This window comes from Amblyomma maculatum, chromosome 1 (genome assembly GCF_055883805.1).
Source record: "Amblyomma maculatum isolate TAMU_Amacu chromosome 1, ASM5588380v1, whole genome shotgun sequence".
Taxonomy (NCBI): domain Eukaryota; kingdom Metazoa; phylum Arthropoda; class Arachnida; order Ixodida; family Ixodidae; genus Amblyomma; species Amblyomma maculatum.
The window spans coordinates 313,537,081-313,563,026 of NC_139344.1; the positions used below are offsets into that span (position 1 = coordinate 313,537,081).

At 45.4% G+C, this 25,946-nt stretch overlaps 1 protein-coding gene across 2 annotated transcripts; it reads right to left on the reverse strand.

The window, feature by feature from the left end:
• Positions 1-153: 153 nt before the first annotated feature.
• On the reverse strand, positions 154-23,701 carry LOC146207142 (longistatin-like). 2 transcript variants are annotated; one of them, XM_084602986.1, is made up of 4 exons: positions 23,219-23,694; positions 18,598-18,684; positions 16,829-16,950; positions 154-921 (listed from the first exon to the last, which is right to left on the reverse strand). In XM_084602986.1, the coding sequence occupies exons 1-4, from the start codon at positions 23,377-23,379 to the stop codon at positions 833-835; spliced, it is 459 nt and encodes a 152-aa protein (XP_084459112.1). In that variant the 5' UTR covers positions 23,380-23,694; the 3' UTR covers positions 154-832. The 2 variants fall into 2 exon arrangements, with proteins under 2 accessions (XP_084459112.1, XP_084459115.1); XM_084602989.1 differs by lacking the exon at positions 18,598-18,684 and having other exon boundaries at positions 23,219-23,701.
• Between the last annotated feature and the right edge of the window lie 2,245 nt (positions 23,702-25,946).

The following is a 25,946-nucleotide window of genomic DNA, read 5'->3' on the forward strand; positions in this document are numbered from 1 at the left end:
ACTTGCGCCTTGTTCAAACGCTAGCAACCCATGAATGGATTCAAGGCTTAAATGCAGTTCTTACCAAATGAATCATCATTTAAAATTAGGTACCGTAGCTCATCACACACGATGGTAAATAAATCCCCAACTATTGGCAACAGAAAGAATACGTAATGAACAAAATTTACTTTATTGCTTCCACTCTCACATATTGGATGCGCACGGAACAGAGACAGGGGTAAAAAAAACTGAGGTAATCGGTAGCAAGGAACGTATAAAACTGCTGCCATATGTTGTTTGAACATGAATAAAGGGCAAGTTGGTACTGTATTATGCCAACCATACTTTTGAGCTGTTTCGTTCTTCCATAATGCATATTGTTTCCTAGCTGTCTGATGTGATGAGCCTACCATGAATAAGTTATATCTCAAGCAGTTCCATCCAATATGTGAACAGCTTGGCTATGTAAATCAACTTACAAAAACAGCCTAACAACAGCATCAAATCGAGGCTGATACATATTCTAACATAGGAGAGCTTGAACTACTCTTCAAAACCCTTTATCTACGACTATTTGGCCATCTTATCAATGTGAACAGTCCCCCCTCATGTGAGATGGAAACGATTGAGCAGTGCTTCTCAGGCTGCTAAGTTAACCAAATGTAGAAATGCGTACTACAAAAAAAGATATCGTCACACAAGAACGGACGCTCGAAGTCACCACACTAAGCTAGTGCGAAAATTGCACAAAGTGTTTCCGGAGTCACTTCAATTGCCAATACTGTAAATCACAACAATAAGCCATCAGGCTCGTAAAGCTTCAACGGCTCGACGTTGGAGGGTCCACCGCCTACGAGTCGTCGGTGGAAGATCGCAGCTCTGCATACTCCAGGAATCCGTCATTATTCTTATCAAATCCCATGAAAGCATCCACGGCCTCTGAAAGAGCGCCAGCAACAGACATTAGCCGTGGCGCCTAACCAATCTAACAGGACATAAGAGAAAAAAAAAAATATTGATTTTTTGCATATACTAGCTTTTACTTTTCTTAACAGAAATAATTGTTATTATATATAGTCTCTCTCGTGTGTTTATTTTATTTCAGCAATTTAGTGCACTCCTGCTGAGTGAGCAAGTTCAAACATTGCTTAAAGGAACAAGAAGAAAACCTCACCCTGCGCCAGTTTGGTTAAAAGGTTAGCACAATAAATAGACCAGATACCGTAATTCTTATACTTTATATATATATGTGCGTGTGTGTGTATACACCGCGTGTCCCGTTTCACTTGAACAAAGGGTTAAAAAATAAAATACTTGATTTGGTTAGGTTTGTGAGGTTTAACGTCCCAAAGCGACTCAGGCTATGAGAGACGCCGTAGTGGAGGACTCCGGAAATTTCGACCACCTAGGTTCTTTAACGTGCACTGACATCGCACAGCACACGGGCGCCTTGTTTTTCGCCTCCAACTAAAAGCTGCCGCCGAGGCAGGGATTCGATCCCGCGTCCTTGGAAACAGTAGTCGAGCGCCGTAACCACTGCGCCAACCCGTAAAATATTTGATGTAGGCCAGGGAAATGCACACACCTGCCAGCCGTCTTGTACCCCACAGGCATTTGTTTTGCAGTTAATTAGCTAATTATGCCATTTTTATAGTTCACAAAATGTTCACTTTAAACCATAAGTTTGAATAGAAAAGTTGAAGACCACATTCAGAAACCCCCACACCATTAATTGCGATAAAAAAAAAAAAATCGTCACTTAAACGTTTTTGTTTTTTGTTTTTCAGGCCCGAAGAAAGCCCGAATCACGTGACTAGCGCATTTGGTCACCACGATTGTGGTGCTCTCAGTCGTATTATACAGTCGTGATTTACTGATACGTCGTGAGCTACTGCCGTGACTCGATGACCCCATTCCATCGCAGGCTAACATGCCGGCGAAGGTGAGAGCGAGCTCGCCGCGCTCTCTGCTTTGCGTCTAATAAATGTTTTGTCCTCCTCCTACTTGCGCAGTCACGTGTGCCGGCTTGCTGACGCGGGCAAAGCAACCACCGCTGGCATATCGGCCTGCCGCTGTAAAGGAGCCGAAGAGACGCACCTGATTTCGTTCACCACGACTAAGTGCACCACAATCTTGGCGCACCGTTTCGCTAGTCCCGTGCTTTTATTTGTATTTTGCGGGCTTTCTTTTGGGCCTGGAAAAAAACATACACGTGACGCTTTCTTTATCGCAATTAATGGAAGGGGGGTTTTTGAAGCGCTCTCCAAATCTCCAATTCACATTTATGGTCTAATGTCAATATTTAGTAGATTTAAAAAATTACCATTAGGTAATTACGTAATTACAAAGCAAAAAAAATGACTATGATGCGCAAGGCAGCTGGTAGTTGTATGCGACTGATTTCCCTTCCCTCGTCTATCCCAAATAATTAATTTCTTATCTTTTGGTTCAAATTAACTGGGACAGTCGGTATATATACTTATATGGGTATGTTCGGTAATCGAGACCCCATGATCACTTTTTGTTTTCAATTAAAATTGTATGTATTGGCCAAATGTCTCCACACAAAGGAATGAACCTTAGTTTTATAAGATATGGCGTACTTTTCTCGGAAAAAATCGTATATGACTAAGGTGGAAAACGCAGTGCCATTTCAAAAAGTTGCAAGTTTGGCGACCTGCTGCATCCGCAATAAGATATTGTCATCTATTATGTTTACTCATTAATTTTATGAAACTTTTACGTACGTTTATAAAGACTATTACAAACTCGTTTTGTTGTTGCAGTTGATTTAGTAAAATATACAAACTTTGTTTGAGGAGTGACGCGCTGCACAAATGTTGATCTTCAGCATTATATACATACTGTCATGAAGTATTAAGTTGTTTGTACTATATCTTTTCCTCTTTATTAGGCGGATTACTTTCTTAATTTCACAGAAACTTTGGAGCTGTGGATAGCTAGGTGTATTCTCCAGAAGGCATAAATATCGCCTGATATTTGAACAGAGCAGAAAAGGTGCAAATTTGGTTGCAGTTTAAAAAAAAACGTAAGATCCGATTTTATTAATGTCAATCTCAAAAAACAACAGCACCTCAGAATTATTACGGACTAAAAAGTGTTGCATTATATTGCTTAAAATTATGAATATAAATAAAAACTGAGAGCTTGTCGTGAAAGTTGCCAATATTCAGCCCTGCATTCAGGCACGATTCAATTAAGTGTTTCCACTTAAAATTTCTGTCTGCATTATAAAGCCCTTGTTCCTTATTTCTAAAAATATTGGAGATCTAGAATTGTCCGTTTTTCTCCGTATTATTTTGAAATCATTCGTATTTCGGAAACATCAATAAATGTGTAACTTTGATTCAAATTTAAAAAAATATATTAATTTCGATTTTTATCAGAATGTCCAAAAAACAATCTTAAGTACTTGATAAAATCAGGCACTAAAAAGTATTGCATTATATAAATTAAATATAAAAACAAATAACCGAACACGTTGTTTTGAATCTATAGAAGGGCTTATTGCTTCCTCTTAAAGTAGGCGTCAAGACCTCATTTTATTATTTGCTGGATTTAGCTACATTGTATCTTATGCAATATCCAAAGCTTTCTTAGTGCTAAAGTCTTTCATGCTTTTTGGCAGGGTTGAAGATCGCCTAAAATGGAATAAATTCGCTATTTCTGGTAATTTCATGGGAGAACGCAAGGGATGTTAGAAAATTTTCTCTACTGTAATATCTTTTTTTCTAGGTGCAGTGCTATTCAATCCAGTTCTTAATAATATTGTTACGAGGCACAACACGCGGTTACGAAGTCGTAGCCGCAACAGTTCGCCGTCAGGGACACACTCGCAGGACCGTCTAGAGCCTAGCTTCAGCGACTTCATTTTTTACCGAGCCCAGCACTTCGTCGTCGTCCGTAACTGCGTACCGTAATAATACCCCCCCACCCCGTAGACTACACAAGTGAGCGCGAGATATAAGGTTTGAGACGGGCGACATGCACGACTTCTGGATGATGGTTTGTAGAAGACTTGCGGTTGACAGGCATAATCTCGTACAAACGTCGGTAAGTTGCCGCAAGGCGCGGTAAGGGCCCACGTAGCGGGGCAGAAATTTTTCGCAAATGCCTACAAGTCGGGATGGGAGCCAGAGGAATACGAGGGAGCCAGGAGGGTAGTAGGCGTCACGGTGTTGAAGATCGTAACGGTGCTTTTGAGAACGCTGAGACGCACCAAGTAGGTCGCTAGCCATATGACGTTCGGCATCAGCACGGGCGATGGCATCAGAAGCGTAACTGCAGGATGAATCGTCAAGAGGCAGTAAAGTGTCGAAGGGAAATAGATAAAAGGGAGCGTATCCGGCAGTATCATGGCGTGAGGAGTTATAGGCGAATGTTATGAAGGGTAAAGAGATGTCACGGTGATGGTCAGAAACATACATTGACATCAGGTAGGTCAGTGTACGATTAAGGCGCTCAGTAAGACCGTTCATGTGTGGATGGTAGGCCGTTGTGAAGTTGTGGCGCGTAGCGCATGAGCGGAGAAGGTCATGAACAACTTTAGAAAGGAAGCAGCGACCGCGATCGGTGAGCAGTTGACGAGGAGAGCCATCATGGAGGAAGGAAACAACTTAGGAGAGGCTCTTGCCATTCCGAATGCATTGGAGAAAGTGTGGCGAAAGTGACGTCAAAATTTAGGGTTAGCCAAGTCGGGCCATTAGCAACGACGACGCTGTTGCTACGAAAACTCGGGCCACTAGCAACAGCGTTGCTAAGGGCCCTAGGTACGTGAGCGTCGCGGAGAAAGAAAATGCGGAGGGCAAATGAGGAGGAGAGACGTTGCAGCGTCCGGTCGCGGCGCGACCGCGCGGGCCTCTTCTAAGTTCTTTCCTTCCTCCATGAGAGCCATGAAGCAAGATGACGTCATGCAAAAGAAGGTCTGCAACTGTCGGAGGCGCAGCTAGTGGGGATAGCTCTGGTGATGGCATACCGGGTGGCGTAATCGCTCGCAACAGCAATCAATTTGTTCCCTGAAGTTGATGTGGGAAATGGCCCAAGCAGGTCGAGACCAACTCGAGAAAAGGGCTCAGTCTCAACCGTGTGCGGGTGGTTGCAGGGGCCGACTAGGGTGGGGACGATGTCTTACTGCGCTGGCACAGCTCACAGGCGGTGATGTAGCGACGAACAGAGCGGTAAAGGCCAGGCCAGTAGAATCGCCGTCGAACATTGTCGTATGTGCGTAACACTCCCAGGTGCTGTAGGAGCATCATGAAGGTGCGCAAGAGCAGCAGAGCGTAAATGCGTCGGGACCACAAGAAAAAGGTCTACACCATTTGGGTGCATATTGCGTCGGTATAATGTGTCATTAAGCAGCACAAACATACTGATGGACGGATCGGAGCTGTCGTTGCGCAGGTGATCAGTAATGGGGCGCAGGGAAGGATCACGACTCTATTCGACGCCGATGTGGAGAAAGTCCGAGATGGACAAAACGCAGTCGTCAGCAGTATTGTCAGGAAGTTCAGGAGGGTCAACGGGGTGGCGGGACAAGCAATCGGCACCTTGATGTAGGCGGCCTGACTTGTACACAACGGTAAACATGTATTCTTGTAATCGCAAGGCCCAGCGACCTAAGCGGCAAATAGGCTCCTTAAGTGAGAACAGCCAGCACAAGGCATGATGGTCCGTCACTACGCTGAAGGGCCGCCCAAACAAATAAGGGCGGAATTTGGTCAACGCCCAAACAAGTGCGAAGCATTCGCGCTCTGTAATGTAATAATTGCGCTCGGACTGAGATAGGAGATGGCTGGGATAGGCAATCACACGAGAGTGGCCGTGCTGGTACTGGGCAAGGATGGCGCCAATACCATGTTCGTTAGCGTCGGTGCGCAGTTCTGTAGATGCAGACGAGTCAAAGTGCGCCAGTACAGGAGGGCGGTGAGGGCGGAAATGAGCGTTTTGAAGGCCTAAGCTTGCTCACTCAGGGCTCTACGAGATATTCACGTTTTTCTGCAGAAGGGAGGTGAGGGGACGTGCTAGGTCAGCAAAGTTCCGAATGAAGCAAAGGAAGTAGGAGCAGAACCCTAGAAAACTTCGCACATCACTTATATTACGTGGTGTAGGGAACGCGCGGACTGCACGAACTTTATCAGGGTCGGGCTGGACACCATTTGCGTCAATCGAATGTCCTAGGATTTTGATCTGGCGGCGGCCGAAGCTACATTTTTTGCATTGAGTTGAAGACCAGCGCGGCGAAAGACGGCCAGTATTGTAGGAAGCCGTTGAAGGTGACTTGTGAACGTGGGAGAGAAAACGACAACATTATCTAAGTAGCATAAGCACGTTGTCCACTTGACGCCACGGAGAAGCGAGTCCATCATGCGCTCAAAGGTCGCAGGAGCATTACAGAGCCCAAATAGCATAACCTTGAATTGGTATAGTCCGTCAGGGGTGATAATTGCGGTTTTCTCTCGATCCCGTACGTCGACAGCTATTTACCAGTAGCCAGAACGCATGTCGATCGAAGAAAAATAGCTGGCCCCATGCAAGCAGTCGAGGGCGTCGTCAATTCTCGGGAGCGGATAAACGTCTTCTTTAATTATCTGATTGAGGTGGCGGTAATCGACACAGAATCTCCAAGTTCGATCTTTTTTTTTTTTACTAAAACAAAAGGGGACGCCCAGGTACTGCAGGAAGGCTCAATAATATTGTTTGTCAGCATTTTGTCAACCTCTTTCTGTATCACATGGCGCTCAGCAAGGGAGACTCGATAAGGCATTCGATAAATGGGGCTGGCATCACCAGTATTGATGCGATGGGTAACGACAAATGTCTGGCCCAAAGGTTGGTCCCCAAAATCAAATATGTCGCTGTACGAAAACAAAAGGTCGGAAAGAGCACTGGCTTGCTCAGGTGTCAAATTCTCTGCTATCATGGGAGTTAAAACGGTCGAGCGAGAAGCTGATACGGGGGGCTCAGAAAGAGGCACAGGCTTGAGGGCAGAAAATTCGCAGTCAGCCAACGAAAACAAGTCAGCGAGTGCAGTGCCATGGGGCAAAACTTGGACGGAACGGCTGAAGCTAAGGACTGGAAGTCAGGTTCTGTTATCTGTGATGGTCACGACAGTGTGAGGGAGGATGACGTTACGATGGAGAACAACATCGGTGATTGGACAAGTGACGTATGTACCATCAGGATTAGCAGGAAACGGGGCGAGAGGAACATACATGGCAGCCTCGGGGGGTAGGCGAACAAACTCGATGGAGCGGAGGCGTGGTTTGATGTCTGTGTGGTCGGAACAGAAAGGCAGGTCTAAACGAAGCAGGCCACTTGAACAATCAAACAGGGCAGAGTGGGCCGTCAAAAAGTCTATGCCAACGATCACATCGTGAGGGCAGCGGTCGATTACAGTGAAGAGCACAGGGGTAGATCGACCACAAATGCTCACGCCCGCAGTGCACAGTCCCACGACGGCAGCGGCACCTCCATCGGCGACACGAACGGCTGATGAAGAGGCGGGTGTGACAACTTTTTTGAGTCGGTGGCGAAACGAAGAACTGAGGACAGAAATGTAAGTACCAATGTCAATGAGGGCGGTAACAGGGCACCATCTACACAGATATCTACAAGATTGCGGCGATGAGCGAGGGTCAGCAGATGATTTTCGGGCCGGGTCGTCAATGCAGCTTCACCTCCGGGAGCTGCATTGATCAGTTTTCCGGGAGAGGGCCAGAGAAGTGAGGGGACGATGAACGGCGAGGTTGGGGCGAGCGGGAACGGCGGGTCTGGGGAGGTAGCGAACGGCTGGACATGCGCGGGGATGGCGTGTTGAAGTCACGAGAGGGCGTACACGGAGAGAGCTTGGGTGTGGTCCGTAGGCGGCGCTGCGATCATGATAGTAGCGAGGTCGAGGGGACGGGACCCAACTGCTGCGGCAGTGGCGAGAAATGTGACCGGCACGTGAGCAGTGTAAACAGATGGGTCAATTGTCCAAGGTCCGCCTTTCTTCTGTGTTGCGGTAGCGGTATCGCATCGGGAAGGGCGCAGTCGGAGCCGCAGCAGCTACCACGGGAACGGTGGGCTGGACAGATGGCTGTGCGGACGGTTGACCAGAGCTGAGGCTTACGTTCGCTTTAAGGCCTGCATGCATTCGCGAATTCTTGGCGAACACCTTGGATAAGTGCTATAGTAGCGTCCGCCGGCTGAGGTGTAAATGTGACGTGGGCCATTGCCTCCAGCTCCTTGCGAACGATCCTGGTCAAGTTTGGCTGATGGGACGGCTGCTGCAGTGTTGGCAGATCCTCGCATGAAGACGTAGCAACCGTGTTTGGCAAGCGGTCGAAACGGGGAGCCATACGATGATGTTTAGCTTGCTCAAACTGCCGACACACCTCGAGGACGGAGTCGACCGTCGCACAGTCTTTGCAAAAGAGAAGATTAAAAGCATCGTCAGCAATTCCCTTTAAGATACGGCCCACCTTGTCACACTCTAGCATGGCGCTGTTCACTTTGCGGCATAGAGCTACTACGTCTTGTATGTACGACAGATATGATTCGGTCGACGATTGTGCTCGCGATGCTAGATCCTTTTTAGCGCCGAGCCTGCGTCCGATCGGCTTGCCAAAGAGATCCCGAAGCTTCTCTTCGCACATGTCCCAAGATGTCAGATCTTCATCGTGAGTCCCAAACGAGACCCGCACCGTACCAGCGAGGTAGAAAATGACGTTCGCAAGCATCAATGTTGCGTCCCATCGGTAGTGCTTAATGCCTCGCTCGTACGTAGCGAGCCAGCCTTCGATGTCGAAGTCATCGGTGCCGCAAAAGATGCCCGGATCACGAGGTCTCGCCACGACGACAGTGGCCGCTGGTTGCGCCGCTGTAAAAGGGATTGCGTCGGACTGCATAGTGCTAGCACCAAGCCGGCGACCACTACGGAGATCCAGATTGTTGTATTGGAGTCATACCCTGAACGCATCACCAAAATGTTACGAGGCACAACACGAGGTTACGAGGTCGTAGCCGCAACAGTTCGCCGCCAGGGACACAGTCGCAGGACCGTCTAGAGCCTAGCTTCAGCGTCTTCGTTTTTTACCGAATCCAGCACTTCGTCGTCGTCCGTGACAGCGTACCGTAACAATATTATTTCATATCTCGGTTATGTAAAAAATTAACAATACTCTGTTATTGAAGATCATTTTTCTACAGTGGACAAAAGTACAATCATAAGCAAAGCGCTTTACAGCATGAAACTTTCGGTGCAAATTTACATTTCTTTATCGCAGCAGCACAAATGACCCGAGATGGTGAGCATAGTCTTGTCGATAGAGCCATCTAGCTCAGAAAACACGCGAGCCAAACTAGAGGTTGCGCTTTGCAGGTTAGGTGGACGGTTATTTCGCTTCGTGCCGACTCACCTTTTTTTCTGGGCTAGATAAGTCTGTCGACAAGAATGCTTGTGAACTCGGCTCATTCCTGCTGCTTTCCTAAATCAGTATTTAATTCCAGCAAAACTATCAGGCTGTGAAGCTTTTTGCTTATGATTGTACTTAGCTGCACATTAGCAAAATCGTTTTCAAAAATGTAGTATTTTTAACTTTTGTCATCACCGAGAAATGAGACAATATTATTAAGAATTTGATTGAATAGCACTGCACCCCGCAAAAAAAAAAGAGATTACAGGATAGAGAAAAAGCTCAAACGTCACTTGCCTTCTCCCATGAAATGGCAAGAAAAAAGCGAATTTCTTCTGTATTACGCTATCGACAACCCTGTCAACAAGCAGAAAACGACTTTCTAAGCATTGAGATGGCTTTAGATATTAGGTAAAAAAAATGTAATTAAATTCAACAAATACTAAGTTCGAAGATCCACGCCTACTCCTTAGGGGGAAGCAATATCATGGTAGAAAGAGTAAATGGTAGCGTAACCCCCATAGAAGCCTGCCTGTCTGGACACACACACACACACACACACACATATATATATATATATATATATATACATAGGGGAAATGAGGGTGCTCGTTATAATACATGAAGGAAAGAAGCCAACAGTCGGCGGGGCCAAGGACAGTGTTGGGGATGTATAAAAGGACCATCCCCAACGCTTTCCTTGGCCCCGCCGACTGCTGGCTTCTTTCCTTCATATATATATATATATATATATATATATATATATATATATATATATATATATATATATATATATATATATATATATTGTTACGTGGTGGCATGACAAGCGATGGAACACAGCGACACAACAGAAACCGAACGATGTGATGACATGACGATGAAGCGTAATTTCGTCTCCTCAACGGTAGGGTCCCGCAGCTTCTTTCTCGTCACTAGTTGCCTCTCTGCCGGTTAAACGGCGATTATTACCGAGAGGTGTGTCTGAACGCCAACTAAAGGTAACATACACTTACTAATGGCAGTAAATGATCACGTTGAAAATAATTAGAGTTAGCGTTGTCATGCTTTTGTCTCGTGGCTGTGCTCACGGCGTGGCTATGTACTTTTGTGGCTATTAAGAATTAAAACGGAAGAGCCGGAAATGTACATGGAAAAGTCCTAACGGAGAGACTAAAAATGAAATCGACTTCATAATGTATTCAACCCCCGCCATTATGCAAGATGTAGAGGTAATCGGGAAAGTGCGATGTAGTGACCACAGGATGGTGAGGTCCCGAATTGGCCTAAATCTGAAGAAGGAACACAACAGATTAGTAAGAACGAAACCCATCAAGGAATTAGCGGTGAGGGGGAGGGCAGAAGAGTTCAGGATCTCGCTACAGAATAGGTATTCAGCTCTAACTGAGGATGGCGACATTACCCTAGAGGCAAGGAACAATAATTTCAGAGATATCATTACTGAGTGCGCGGTAGAAGTAGGCGGTAGGATAGTTAGAGAGGATACCGGTAAGCTGTCTAAGGAGACGAAAGATTTGATTAAGAAACGCCAGAGTATGATAGCTTCCAATCCAACAGACCAGATCGAATTGGCCGCGAATCAAAGCTAATCATTAAGTGCAAGGTGCCCGATATAAGGAAGTATAACATGGAGAAAATCGAGCCGGGGGAAGCCTTAAAGCGGTAACGAAGAAATTGGGCATAGGCAAAAGCCAGACGTATGCGATAAGGGACAAGACGGGCAACGTCATCACTAATATGGGCAAGATAGTCAAAGTAGCCGAGGAGTTCTATACAGATCCCTACTGTAGCCAAAGTAGTCAGGACCGTAATGAGATTGGCGGTAGGGAAAAACAGTCAGACGTTCCACCAGTGGCGAAGGACGAGGTCAAGAAAGCACTAGAAACTATGAAAAGGGGGAAATCAGCTGGAGAGGATCAGATAACTACAGATTTGCTGAAGGGCGGGGGGGATATCGTGCTAGAAAAACTGACCGCCCTGTATCCGCAGTGCCTGGTGTCATCGACGGTACCAAAATCATGGAAGAATGCAAACATTATCCTCATTCACAAGAAAGGGGACTCTAAGGACCTTAAAAATTACAGACCAATCAGCTTACTGTCTGTTACGTATAAGGTATTTACTAAGGTAATCGCTAATAGAATCAGGACAACCTTAGACTGCAATCAAGCAAATGATCAAGCAGGGTTTCGGAAACGGTACTCTACTATCGATCATATCCATACCATCAACCAGGTGATATAAAAATGCTCGGAATATAACCAACCCTTATACATAGCATTCATTGATTACGAAAAAGCATTTGACGCAGCTGGCACCTCGGCGGTGATGCAGGCATTGCGAAATCAGGGAGTAGACGAGCCGTACGTGAAAGTTCTGGAAGATATGTGGCTGCACAGCAACCATAGTACTGCATAAAGAAAGTAACAAAATTCGCATAAAGAAAGGTGTTAGGCAAGGAGACACAATCTCCCCAGTACTATTCACAGCTTGTTTAGAGGAAGTATTCAGAGACTTGGAATGGGAGCAGTTAGGGATAAGGGTAGATGGAGAATACCTCAGTAATCTGTGATTTGCTGATGACATTGCCTTGCTAAGCAACTCGGAGGATGAACTGCAAATAATGATTCATGACCTAGACAGGAAAAGTAGAAAGGCAGGCTTGAAAATCAATATGCAGAAGACCAAGGTAATGTTCAACAGCCTCGGGAAGGAACAGCAGTTTACACTAGGTAGCGAAATACTGGAAGTAGTAGGCGAATATGTCTACTTAGGACAGGTAGTAACCGCAGATTCGGACCATAAAAAGGAAATAACAACAAGAATAAGATTGGGATGGAACGCATTTGGCAAGCACTCGCAGATTATGGCTAGCAGCTTACCCGTATCGCTCAAGAGGAAAGTATACAACAATTGCATCTTGCCTGTACTTATCTATGGGGCTGAAACGTGGAGGCTAACCAAGATAGTTCCACTTAGGTTGAGGACCACCAAGAGGGCTATGGAACGAAAAATGGTAGGGGTAACATTAAGAGATAGAAAGCTTGCAGAGTGGGTGAGAGAAATAACTCATGTTACCGACATTCTAGTGGAAATTAAGAAGAAGGAATGGACATGGGCAGGACATGTAGTGCGAAGCGAGGATAACCGATGGTCGCTGAGGGTAACAAACTGGATTCCAAGGGAAGGAAAGCGTAGCAGGGGGCGGCAGAAAGTTAGGTGGGCGGATGAGATTAAGAAGTTCGCAGGGGTCAAGTGGATGCAGCTAGCACAGAATCGGGTTAAGTGGAGAAATATGGGAGAGGCCTTCGCCCTGCAGTGGGTATAATCAGGCTGATGATGATGATGATGACGACGATGATGATGATCAGGTCCAATCTTCACCCTTTGCCAAAGGCCAAGGCTCATGGCAACGCCGAACGGCTTAGGCAGGGGTGCTGTCTTCGCTAGAGTGGTCGTGAGGTCGCTTCGTTGTGGGGTCGGTCGGGTCGGCTTTGGGCTCTTTTTGGTCATCATGTGCGTTGTGGTGCAGGGCTGGGGACGGGGCTGGGGAGAGCGGCTGGTCGGGTCTGAGCACAAAGGGCTGGGGCAGAGCGGGGCGGCGATCTCCATGGGCTCTCGGCCGATGGACCCGGCGTACGGTTGGCTTCGACGGTGCAAGGCGAGGATGGGGATAAACCGCACCCCCAACCAAATGTTACGTGGTGGCATGACAAGCGATGGAACACGGCGACACAAAAGAAACAGAACAATGTAATGACATGACAATGAAATATGCTTTAATGGCCAGCGGGCCTGGCGCGAGCGCTCCCCCCAGCGCCACTGCCCGCTTCGTCATCTTCGTAGCAATATGTATATATATATATTGTTTGTTTGTTTGTTTGTGAAGGATATATTGACACGGTGCATTCATTGCCTCCTCGATACGAAGAAACCGAAGTTCGTCTCCTCGATGCAAAGAAACCGAAGTTTGTCTCCTCGAGGCGAAAAAACCGAAGTTCGTCTCCTCGATGCTAAGAAACCGAAGTTCGTCTCCTCGATGCAAAGAAACCGAAGTTCGTCTCCTCGATACAAAGAAACCGAAGTTCGTCTCCTCGATGCAAAGAAACCGAAGTTCGTCTCCTCGAGGCGAAGAAACCGAAGTTCGTCTCCTCGATGCAAAGAAACCGAAGTTCGTCTCGTCGAGGCGAAGAAACCGAAATTCGTCTCCTCGATGCAAAGAAACCGAAGTTCGTCTCCTCGATGCGAAGAAACCGAAGTTCGTCTCCTCGATGCAAAGAAACCGAAGTTCGTCTCCTCGAGGCGAAGAAACCGAAGTTCTCCTGTTGAAGCGGGCCTGCTTGTTTCCTGCCGCTCTGTGCACTGTGATTATGATCAGACTTCACGCCGTGACATTTATGTATATATATATATATATATATATATATATATATATATATATATATATATATATATATATATATATATATATATATATATATATATATATATACCGGGTGTCCCAGCTAACTTGAACCAAGGGGTACAAAATAATATTTTTGAGGTAGGTCAGTGAAACCAATTGCATACAACTGCCAGCCTCCTTGCGCACTACAGGCAATTTTTTGTTTTGCAATTACTTAATTAGCTAATTATGTTAATTTTTCTCATTTATTAAATATCGACTTTAGACCAAAAATGTGAATTGGAAAGTTGTAGAGCACATTCAGAAACCCCCATTTCATTAATTGCGACAAAGAAAGTCTCACGTGTATCTTTTTTTCCGGGCTCAGAAGAAAGCCCGCGAAATACAAATAATACCACGTGACTAGTGCATTTGTGCGCCGCGATTGTGGTGCTCTCAGTCGTGGTTTGAGCGAAAGAAATTAGCTGCGGCCGTATCTTCTTGGCCCCGTTAAAGCGGCAGGACGACATGCCATCGATGGCTTCTTCGCCCGCGTCAGACAGCCGGCCACGTGACGGTGCAGTAGCAGCGAGAGCGGCGAGCCGACACCACCGAGATTTTAACAAGGCCTCCTTCTCTCTCATCAGCGAACGTCACGACAAACGGATGAGCGATAAGGTATCAGCCACTGAATCTGCGCATACAGGCTTAGGTAAAGGGGCGAGATGACATCATGTGACTCGACTAAAATTAGCGCTGCGCCTTCATTTGCCGGTTCTTTATCGCCATCCGCCTGTCGTGATGTAGGCTGCTGCGGTGCGCAGGCCTGGCCAAAATCGCGGTGGCGACGGGCGAGCTCGAGCTCGCTCGAACCATCGCAAACATTTCTGCCTGCCGCTGCAACGGGACTATCGGGTCACGGCCGCAGCTGATTTCGTTCGCTCAAACCACGACTGAGAGCACCACAATGGCGGCGCACAAATGCGCTAGTCACGTGGTATTATTTGTATTTCGCGGGCTTTCTTCTGAGCTCGGAAAAAAAGATACACGTGAGACTTTCTTTATCGCAATTAATGGAATGGGAGTTTCTGAAGGTGCTCTACAACTTTCCAATTCACATTTTCGGTCTAAAGTCGATATTTAATAAATTAGAAAAATTAACGTAATTAGCTAATTAGGTAATTGCAAAACAAAAAATTGCCTGTAGTGCGCAAACAGGCTGGCAGTTGTATGCAATTGGTTTCACTGACCTACCTCAAATATATTATTTTGTAACCCTTGGTTCAAGTTAGCTGGGACACCCGGTATATATATATATATATATATATATATATATATATATATATATATATATATATATATATATATATATATATATATATATATATATATATATATATATATATATATATATACGAAGGAAAGAAGCCAACAGTCGGCGAGGCCAAAGAAAGCGTTGGGGATGGTACTTTATGTCTTTTTTTTTAATGTTTGCTTGTATAATCACAGAAATTAGTAATGTAATCTGTTTAGGGGAAATATAATAAACACACAGTAGAAGAAAAAACAACGTGCCGATGGTGGGAACCGAACCCACGACCTCCGAATATCGCCTCCGGTGCTCTTCCAACTGAGCTACATCGGCCGCTGTCCCCCCTGCTACTTGCTTGGGTATTTATGTTGTCTGTATACGAACCTTGAGAGTGGCTGAGGGTGGCGCTGGTGAACACTCTCAAGGTTCGTATACAGACAACATAAATACCCAAGGAAGTAGCAGGGGGGACAGCGGCCGATGTAGCTCAGTTGGAAGAGCACCGGACGCGTTATTCGGAGGTCGTGGGTTCGGTTCCCACCATCGGCACGTTGTTTTTTCTTCTACTTTGTGTTTAGTATATTTCCCCTAAATAGATTACATTACTAATTTCTGTGATTATACAAGCAAACATTAAAAAAAAAGACATAAAGTACCATCCCCAACGCTTTCCTTGGCCTCGCCGACTGTTGGCTTCTTTCCTTCGTGTAATATAACGAGCACCCTCATTTCCCCTTAATTGATCTGCATATATATATATATATATATATATATAGCGAGAGAGAGCGAAACAAAGAACAAGAGCAATCATCATCCAGCGAATCATGACGGAGGAAACAGTCCAGTGGGGGTTGTTATGGAAAAATAACAGAAAAGAGTACATGATAAGGCTACGTAACATCATCTTGCCTCCTTTTTGCGGTTCTTGTTGTACTTTGCCATGCCTCTTGGTCGTTTTACATTATGCACTTTTCAATAAAGTTGGGGTCCTAGGCTTTGCATTTAGTTTCTGTCAAGAATGCATAGCGCGTGTCTTCTGCTCTGTTTTCTGCGATACATTCGCAATCCGCATTGCATGCTGTATTTCCGGTTCGGCTCGGTTTGGTTTGTAGGGGTTAAGGTTCCGAGAAAACTACGCTGACTATGAGGGGCGCCGTACTTACGGGCTTCGGAAAGTTCGACCACCTGGGGTTCCTTAACGTACACTGACATCGGACCCCTTTTCGCCTCCACCGGAAAGCGGCCGCTTGTTTACGATCTCCTTGTCCTTGGGTTGAGCAGTCCAGTGCTCTAACCACTCAGCCTGTTGTTATTACTATGCGCCTTTATCAATATAGTTGTCTCGTTTTCTGATTACGTATATGAACCCTACACTCTATAATGTATTTTATCATGAGGACACTGTAAATCAATTAGTAACTGAAAATAAAAGGTCAAGTATGGAAAAATAAAAGGCGACGGTGCTGACAAGAAATGATCCTTTCCGTCGCAATCTTAATCCCAAGCATCCTGATCGCATCAGAAACGAAGCATTGAATGAAGTGCGATAATTACATCAGAACAACAATTGCACCCCCGTAGACTACAGCGAAATACCATGTAAAAGGTTCCGCTTTATCCAGCTGAGAAAAGTATGATATTCTTCCCTGAAGTAGCAACGATCGCGCCTTCACCCAAAATGCTCTGCTACAGCAATAGAATTGAGCCTCTCACCAACAGTTTCGCTCAAACTGGCCTCGGCTTCATTCTTCCCATGACCATGGTTGTTCATGTGCTTCATCGCCGTCATCAGTTCCCAGCCGTCGAGCATGTTGTTATCGTCAAAGTCGTGCATGCTGCAAACAAGAAACACCATTGACTCATTGACAGAGTGATTTAATTGATTGATCGATAGATTTATTTATTTAGCAATTTATTTCTTGATTGATTGATTGTGCACGAAGCAATTACACAGATATCTGCCAGGTATCAGAAGGGCGCAAGGTCAGGAGTAATTGCAATCACAGGAATATTTGCCACATATACACTGAAAGTTCTGAATGGTCGATTCATCATTATGTCCCCTTTGAAATGCGGCCTAGGAGGCCGGCGTCGGCAACATGACCTTACACTCATCAGCCAAATGACAGCCATTCAGCCCCCGCGGGGCTAGGTATTAAAGTTATTTATCTTTAACTAAATTCTACCATCACTTTCGTTTTAAAACCGTTAGCGGTTGTGCCAGATGTCCATCATATTTGAAAGGATCGGAAGTGCCTTTTCGCGACGTAGACATTCACCAGCAAAGCTGATATACAAGAAGACACAACTGCAGCAGAACATAATCCCCCACCTGCCTTTTCTTCACATGTTGGAAGGAAACATGAATTGTCAACCTTCGACTCGCACGCAATTCGATGCTTATCTTCATAGCGCTGGATTGTTTGTAAGGGTGCCCAAAACATTCTAACCTTAAAAAGTCATGTTTCTTCAGGCCATTTCACCAAGCAATCGGCGCCTCCCTCCCCTTCCCCATACTGAGAACCGACAACGCAGTTTTGTTCATCGTTACGATAGAAAGGTTCCATCTTACTGATTATGCGTCGCAACAGCTTGCACGATCCCGATCATATATTGCGATTTTCAGAAATGGCGCAGTGCATTTAAAACTGGGAGTTAGCTTGGTATCATCTTGAATGTATAACTAACACGAGCTGCCGTCAATGTCCAAAGTAGACTGACCCTTTGGGCAGGCGTCAAGGCACATTAAACGCAAGATTCAAAGGCTACACGGTAGATTGTTTCAAGTGCTAAATTTATGAATTAGCAATATTTAGACATGTAGTGGCTGCACTGTGCAGAAAATAAAGAAACAAGTAGGGGAACTTCGTAAGAGGAATTTCCTCAAATATGAAAGATTCAAATTGTTCTGAAAAGAGAACTGATTTCATATATATGATTAATATTTAGTCTGACGTCGTATAGGCCACTTGGTAGTTCATAGTAGCGACGATTAAGCGCAAAAGCACAGGAAGGAGAGATAGACATTAAAAGGCAGTATTCAACCAGGGAGCCGCACTGCGTATTTTTAACGGATCTGTATACGTCAATTTCCTAGGGATGGTTTGAAGAAACCTCAAACCTTGTGCCTGCCAATTTGTCTGTCATAATAGCCGTGTGTTTTCTGTGAAGGAAATATTCAGCATTTGTGACTTCCTTCCAAGTTCTTCCAGCGTCTGCAGGCTGTGTCCTCCAAAAACAAAAATTGTTCGCTCTTGACTTTGGAAGGACATTCGAGCTACAGCACTGAAGTTTCTCATTGCGTTCCTCCCCTTTTCTCTGAATAAATTCTATGAAGTTACATTGACGGTTTTTCTAAGTCCATATGTTCTTCTTGGTCGAACTACAATGCTATGTTCTGCGCTTCCGTCCGATGACTTATTTTTTCACGATTGTCGTCCCTATTGCAGGCGTCAAAATCTGGCGATGCACTACACACCTACCGAAGAAAGTAAAAGAGCGTCTCATCCTCTGTCAGCTTGCCTTCAATTTGGAGATCTGTGATTGTCTTCAGGTCCTCCTTGAGGTGTCTGCACCATGAGAAAATAACGCCAGTACGAATGTCTCTCAGCATAACGCTTCCAAAGCTGTACAAGCACAGCACGAGCAAAGGCACCTCGTCGTTTTGTTTGTCAGCGGTGGCGGCTGACGTGGTCCCGATGTGTGTCATTTTTCACTGTATACTCTCCTAAACCGTTTCAGCTCAGTATATTTGTTATAACAAGCGATGTTACTTACAATTTGAACAATTCGCTCGATGCTGACAACCGTAAAATAAAACGAGAATCATAAGCTTGTCCTGGTGGCATGGTCATGTGGAGCTTAACATTCCGAAACAGCACTTGAGCTAGGAGAAACACCGTAACTGGGGACTGGGGAATAATTTATACCACTTGATGTTATTTGATGTGCACAAACATCATAATACAGACTGGGATTTGGATATTTTTCCTCTAGACTGGAATTCAACTCCGCGACCTCGATATTCGGTTTGGTTTGACTTATGGAGTTAAACAATCCGAAGCGGGCTATGAAAGGCACCGTAGTGGGGGGCTTCAAACATTTTGACAAGCTGGGGCTCTTTAACATGCACTGTCGTCTCACAGCACACGGCTGACTTGCTTTTCGCCTGCATCGAAGAGCCGCCGCCACGACAGGCATTCGATCCAACCTCATTGGGAACTCGAGCACCATAACAGCTAAACCGCCCCGCGAGGCATTTCCATATTACGCAGCAGCTGGGCGCAACAGCCACGAAGCCATTGCACGGGACCGCCTGTAGCTAGTACCAATATATACTCACTGTTTTAATTGTTAGCTAGCAGTATGGAGAAGCGCTATACAAGCAGTAAAAACAAGGCCTGGGGCCGATTGTGGCACCGATCATCAGCTTCTTGTTGCCAAAATAAAGCTTCGATTGAGGAAAACGCAGAAAACTAGAAGGCCTTTCAGGTATGATATGGATCAAATTCCATTAGAATATGCTGTGGAAGTGAGGATTCGATTTCAAGAATTAGATCTAGAAGACAGAGAGCCCGAAGAGATGTGGACTGATGTTCGTGATATAATACAAGAAGTTGCTACTAAGGTAGTTCCAAAGCAAAAGAAATACAAGAAAGCAAACTGGTTATCTGAAGAGGCTTTGCAAATAGCTGAGGAAAGGAGGATGGCAAACGTTATGGGGGAAAGAGAAAGATACAAGATTCTCAATGAGGATTTTCAGAAAATAGCAAGGAGAGATAAGAATGCCTTCCTGAACATACGGTGTCAAGCAGTTGAGGACAACAGCCAATTAAGGAACACAAGAGCTCTGTATAAGACAATCAAAGATATCAAAGGAAGCTTCTGTGCTAAGCTGGGCGTGATAAAGGACAAACGAGGCAACGACCTCACTGAAGCCGCACAGATAAAGAAGAGGTGGCAGGAATACACAGAAGAACTGTACAAGAAGGACCCGAATGTGCAAACCCAACATAAGACGGTTGTGATTACTGATCTCGAGCCGGGCATCCTGAAGAGTGAAGTTGAATGGGCCTTAGCCAGCCTTGCTAAGAACAAAGCTAGCGGAATTGATGGCATTCCAGCTGAGTTGCTTCAAAACTTCAACCACGACGCTGTTAACATTATGCATACATTATGTCAGAAGATTTGGACAACCCTGCAGTGGCCACAGGATTAGAGGAGGTAAGTTTACATCCCCATCCCAAAGAAAGGCAGTGCCAAAGATTGTTCCAACTACCGCGCACGATCGCGCTTATTTCGCATGCGAGCAAGGTGATGTTGAAAATCCTCCAAGGTAGGCTGCAGCAGTATGTGGATCGGGAGTTTCCGGACGTGCAAGCTGGGTTTCGCAAGGGCAGAGGAACTAGAGACCAAATTGCCAACCTTCGCTGGATCATGGAAAAAGCAAGAGAGTTCCAGAAACCCATCTACTTCTGCTTTATTGATTATGCGAAAGCGTTTGACTGCGTAGATCTCAGCAGATTGTGGCAAGCTCCCCAAGAGATGGGAGTACCAATTCACCTCATCTGTCTCCTCAATAACCTGTATGAAGGACAAGAGGCCACAGTCAGAACTGGGCATGGTCTTACTGATTGGTTTCCGATTGAGAAAGGAGTGAGGCAAGGCTGCATACTGTCGCCCTGCCTATTTAGCCTATATGCAGAGTACATCATGAGGAAGGCCGGTGTGGACGAGTCTTCAGTTGGAGTGAAGATTGCTGAAAAACGTATCAACAACCTTAGATATGCGGATGATACCACTTTAATGGCAGAAAGTGAAGCGGAACTCAAGAGACTTCTGATGCGCGTACAAGAAGAGAGTGAGAGGTTTGGGCTTAAACTGAACATTAAAAAGACTAAGATCATGGCGTCTTGCCCTATCAAGTCCTGGAGCATCAATGGACAAGAAGTGGAAGCTGTGACAGATTTTCTCTTCTTGGGCTCCAAGATTACCTCGGAAGGAGACTGCAGCCATGAAATTAGGAGACGCCTGCTTCTGGGAAAGAGAGCAATGGTTAGCCTTGACCGCCTAGTAAAGAGCAGAGACATTAGTCTGCCAACCAAGATCCGTATAACTCGTGCTATGGTCTTTCCAGTTGTGATGTATGGATGCGAGAGTTGGACTGTGAAAAAGGCTGACCGCCGAAGAATTGACGCGTTTCAATTGTGGTGCTGGCGAAGACTCTTGAGAGTTCCTTGGACTGCCAGAAGATCAAATCAGTCGATATTGTCGACCATAAACCCTGACTGCTCATTGGAGGGTCAAATTCTAAAGTTAAAGCTCAGCTACTTTGGTCATCTGATGAGAAGAGAGGAGTCGCTGGAGAAAGATTTGATGTTGGGAAAGGTTGAGGGTCGCCGGAGAAGGGGTAGGCAGCGAACGCGATGGTTAGATGGCATCCTCGAGGCACTGCAGATGAAGTTATGTGATGATAGGAAGATAGTGAGAGACCGGAAAGCGTGGCGTGACATGGTCCATATGGCCACGAAGAGTCGCAAACGACTGAACGACTGAACTGACTGAGCAGTTTTGAGCTGTTAGAGGTCGTGTAACTTGGATGAAAATGTGACATTGCGTTTTGTTAAATGCTCGCTTGCTGAAAGTATACTTTGAAACTGCGATTTTCAAGCATTGGAACGCAACCGTCCTCGTGACAGCGAGTACTTGCGTGGCCAGAAATAGCTGCAGTGAATATAATTCAAATTTTGCCCGGTGGTACTTGGGTGAAATAACACCGTAGTAATTTTTGGATAGCTACTCCCGGCCACCTAGATACACATCCACTGTGTAAGCCTCGAATTCATCAACGTGGTATATTTTGAACATCACGTTGACGTGCAAAAATTACCGACGTTGTGAGGATTGCAGACAAGCTCCCCAAAGGGGATTCTCGAAGTATCCGAAACAAGAATCTCGGCATGTTTTGCGCTAGCGCGCCATCTGTCTGTCTGGAACAATGAAGATCTGCTCTTGACATTGTATAAGTTGGTTATGTTCGTTACTTTGGCGTGCACTTCGGTGCGTGTTTGTATTTCGTCGCCATGTCTTGTTTTTTATTAGCACTATTCTCTTTTTATTTGAAAAATGGTGTGTAATGTTGGCGCATGTATAATAAGAAGGAAGCTTTAGATAACATTTCAGACGCACTGTTCCTCTTCTAGATGCTTTTTCCGTGAGACATTGCGTTGTTTCACCACCATGTGCGAACGCTTTGACAATGAATAATTGGCGTATAATTCAGGACATCTCCGCTCAATTTCAATCATTTGGACTCATTACGTGTGAATTCAGTTTAATTCAAATACTTGGGTTAAATTAAATTCAGGCGAACTGATCAAGGCTCTACGCTGCCACCGTAAGCTTTCAGTGTCCAGCAGTGAATGAATAGGACCACGCCGTTCCAGGAAATAGAATTGGCTAGCAACCGGTCTAACGCCAAAAGCAAAGGCGTGAAAACGCTGCGCTTTCAGAACCAATGCAAAGATAGCCAGAATAAATTAGCGAGCTGCCAACGAAATTATATTTCTGATAAGTGGGGAACTCTGCACAGAAATCAAAATCCTGCAGCAGCGGTTTTTGTACACAAACGTTAGCATTGTCACATTCTCTGTATGTCGGAAGCTGGACGTCACAATAAGCTTATAAACGAATTTGTTCCCCCAGTCGAAGTGTTTGAGAAACGTAAAAAATCTGCCACCTTGAACATCCTCCTTGAAGAAGGGTTACAAATTTTACGCCGAAAACCATCACTCAACAATACGACCGAGGAGACGTTCGCGTAAACTGTGACGCTCATTAAGCACGAAATAATCTCACACTGAGACTGGCTTATCGTAATACTGTTGGTGCTCATGAAAAGCACGAGCATGACCACAACGAAAAAAAACATCCATGTTGCTGCCTGCCCTAAAGCATTTTCTGAACGGGTGTTATTATTTAGAATAAGCCTGTGTCACGAGTTTAATTTCCATCTGCATTTCACCACCGGTGTGTTACGCTCTTTGCCATAGACAAAAATGAACCTCGAAGATTAAATCGGAAATGTTTGGATCCTACACTTACTCGATGTCGTGGATGATGTCCCTCTTTCCAAATTTTCGCCGTACCTCAGCCACTTTGTCTCCGCCGTCTTCCGCTCTTGCAGGGACGGCGCCCAAGCAGATCGCCCACCACAGGCAAAGCGCTACGAGCACGGAGCTTCGGCTCACCGGCAACGACCGCATCACGCAAGACCACAATGAGCGCGCACAAAAATAACACAAACGGCCAGTCGAGCTTTTGTCTCCTTTTCGAGCCGTCCTTCGAAGTGTAGCGTCACAACCGCCTTGCAACCTGGTAGAAGCCGATGGGCAGCTGCGGGAGACGCTCCGAGGCTGGCTGGACGCCGGACAGAAGCCACGCGGAGCCACGTTGGAACGCAGATAAGGCAGCGTCGGCGCAGAAGATAAGTTTGTGCGCGAAAAACTGCGAGATTACGGCAGGAGTAGATTCCGCCGCCCTGCACCGTCCACGAAGCAGTCGTCGCAAGTCCGTTTCGGAGCGCAATGTGGTAGCTGACTTGCTTTATTACGACCCGTAGCAGATGGCGCTGTCATTTCGGGAATGCTACATGTGTTGCGTTACGAGAGCCCGCAATTGTGGGCTCATACTTAACACCCTGTTTGTTTTTTCGATTCTCTCCCTTGATTTTTGTTTTTTCTTTTCCTTTCATTTCTTGTCAATAATTTTTTTTTCCCAAGTACACGAGGGAAAAAACTGTGGCCCAGCCTAGTTACGAAGAAAAAGTAAGCTATGCTCTGGGAACTAGTGACGGTGTCGTTCCGCCTTGTTCTGTCCTTTTCCTTGTGCTCTGTTCTGTGATCATAGGGCAGCGCAAAAAGACGATGGACAAGCAAGAAAACAAGGCGAGCGCTGTTCTACAATCGTGAAATACCAACTAGCTCAACTTTCCGTTTACTCTTTTTATTCTTTGCGTTCTCTTTTCTCCTCTCCTTTTTCTCTATCCTGCTCTGTTTTGTTTCGTGTCTTTTCCTCCTGTCCTATTCTGTTCCGCTTCATAATCATCATACTCCTCGAGTTCGTATCATGCCTGTTAAATTGCCAGGAAGGCATTTCCAGTGAAGATTAAATAGTGACCCTTGTGGTAATAAGCATAACGCACTGAGTCTGGCATATTGTGATAGATGCCAACAACTCTACTGGCAGACCCCGCATAAAGACAAAGGTCTTTCAAATCGATAAGGTCGTTCTTTGTTTTTAAATGGGTAATTTTGACCAATCGGCCAATACTCTAGCGACTATTATCACCGTGCATATTTGGAGTTCAAAATTCCATGCACCTAGCGTTTGTGGGCCCGCACGGAAGAGTCAGAGTTCCTTGAGCCAGCAGTGTTGGTTCGTTTTGAGTCTCAGACTAATTAAACCGGCGCACGCACTTCGCATCAGACGCAGTTCTGTCTGCATTCAGTAACCAATTTTGCCAATGCACTCACACCGACCCAAAATTAGTGCTCTAACCAGGTAGAATGCACACAAGCGACTCTTAACAAGCGCCGTTCACAAAGTTAAATGCATGCACCACGCGTTTGGAGCATGGCGTTTCGCTGATTAATCCTTGTACCTGACGAGCTTCATCTTTACTTTGCACTCAACTCCTACGAAGCGACTGGGAGAATTGAACGCTACAGAGATATGCAGCACTGTACTACGCACAAAATAACTATTACAGGATTACGCAGTATTCTACGTATACTGAAGTAAAAGTTATCATTGGGCTGATTGGTTCATACTCTTATAAGAACATGTTGGTGCCGTTGCCTCTTTTGCGTTATGACTTGTTCACATCACATAAACACGGTATTTCGTTGCTTATATTGAAACGCGAATCAGAAAATTCACAACAACGGGCGCATACTGCTTTAAATACTCTCATATAAAAATACAAAACAGGAATAACAAGCACCTTGCTAACGCGAAATGGCCCCATGTAGTGCGCTCTTGGTCGTGTTGTCTATAACCGTGAGCTCGGACGAACATATACCGTCTCTAGTTCGCTTTTTAGCATTTAGACGCTTACCTAAAGAAACATATTTCTGAGGATGCACCGACGCTTGTGTGCATTGGCAGTGTTTATGCTGATGCAAATGAATTCATAACACCAGAACACACGGCAAGACCGGCTCCACTGACGGATGTGTGGCGCGACCGTCGTGTTTCACGCCGCCTTACTGCTTTTGTATCAGCTCTCTGTAGACAATGTGGATAACCTATTGTCTTTCTTGTGTTAACCTACGGGAAAGTAAGTATGAGTTTGGCAGCCAGGTCCATCATGTACGGTGACGACACACTTATACGTGCTGCGATCATGCCCTTCATTTACTACCCTGCTAAAGCCTCAGTAAAGAAATTTTGTTGGAGGAGAGCTCTGCTTCCGAAAATCATTCTTCCAACATCCATCTTCTTTGTGAACGCATGTTCGAATAAGGAAAAAAGTAATAATCTCGCGTTTAAAATGAGATAAGACAAGCTAATATCCGGGAAAATGTCACATGCATTCGACCCCACCACTAATAACGTGATTGGCGCAAAATCCTAGCAACTAATTTGACTGAATCATACAGTGAAATAGCGACCCCGCTTCCACCTACCATTCTTTCACGCAAACATCCGCTGTATTATCCTAAAGCATGCTTTATGTAACCTGTTTAAATCACGCATCGCTAAGATAGTTTAAAAACCGATACTTAGCTTACCTCTGCAATTAACGACATAGATCTTTCCTAATTTTGAT

Coding starts and splice junctions, on each gene's coding strand:
- LOC146207142 (XM_084602986.1), bottom strand. CDS start 23,379: ATGCGGTCGTTGCCGGTGAGCCGAAGCTCCGTGCTCGTAGCGCTTTGC. Junction 16,951..18,597: donor ACGCTCTTTTACTTTCTTCG/GTAGGTGTGTAG, acceptor TCTTGTTTGCAG/CATGCACGACTTTGACGATA. Junction 922..16,828: donor CAGTTTGAGCGAAACTGTTG/GTGAGAGGCTCA, acceptor GCGCTCTTTCAG/AGGCCGTGGATGCTTTCATG.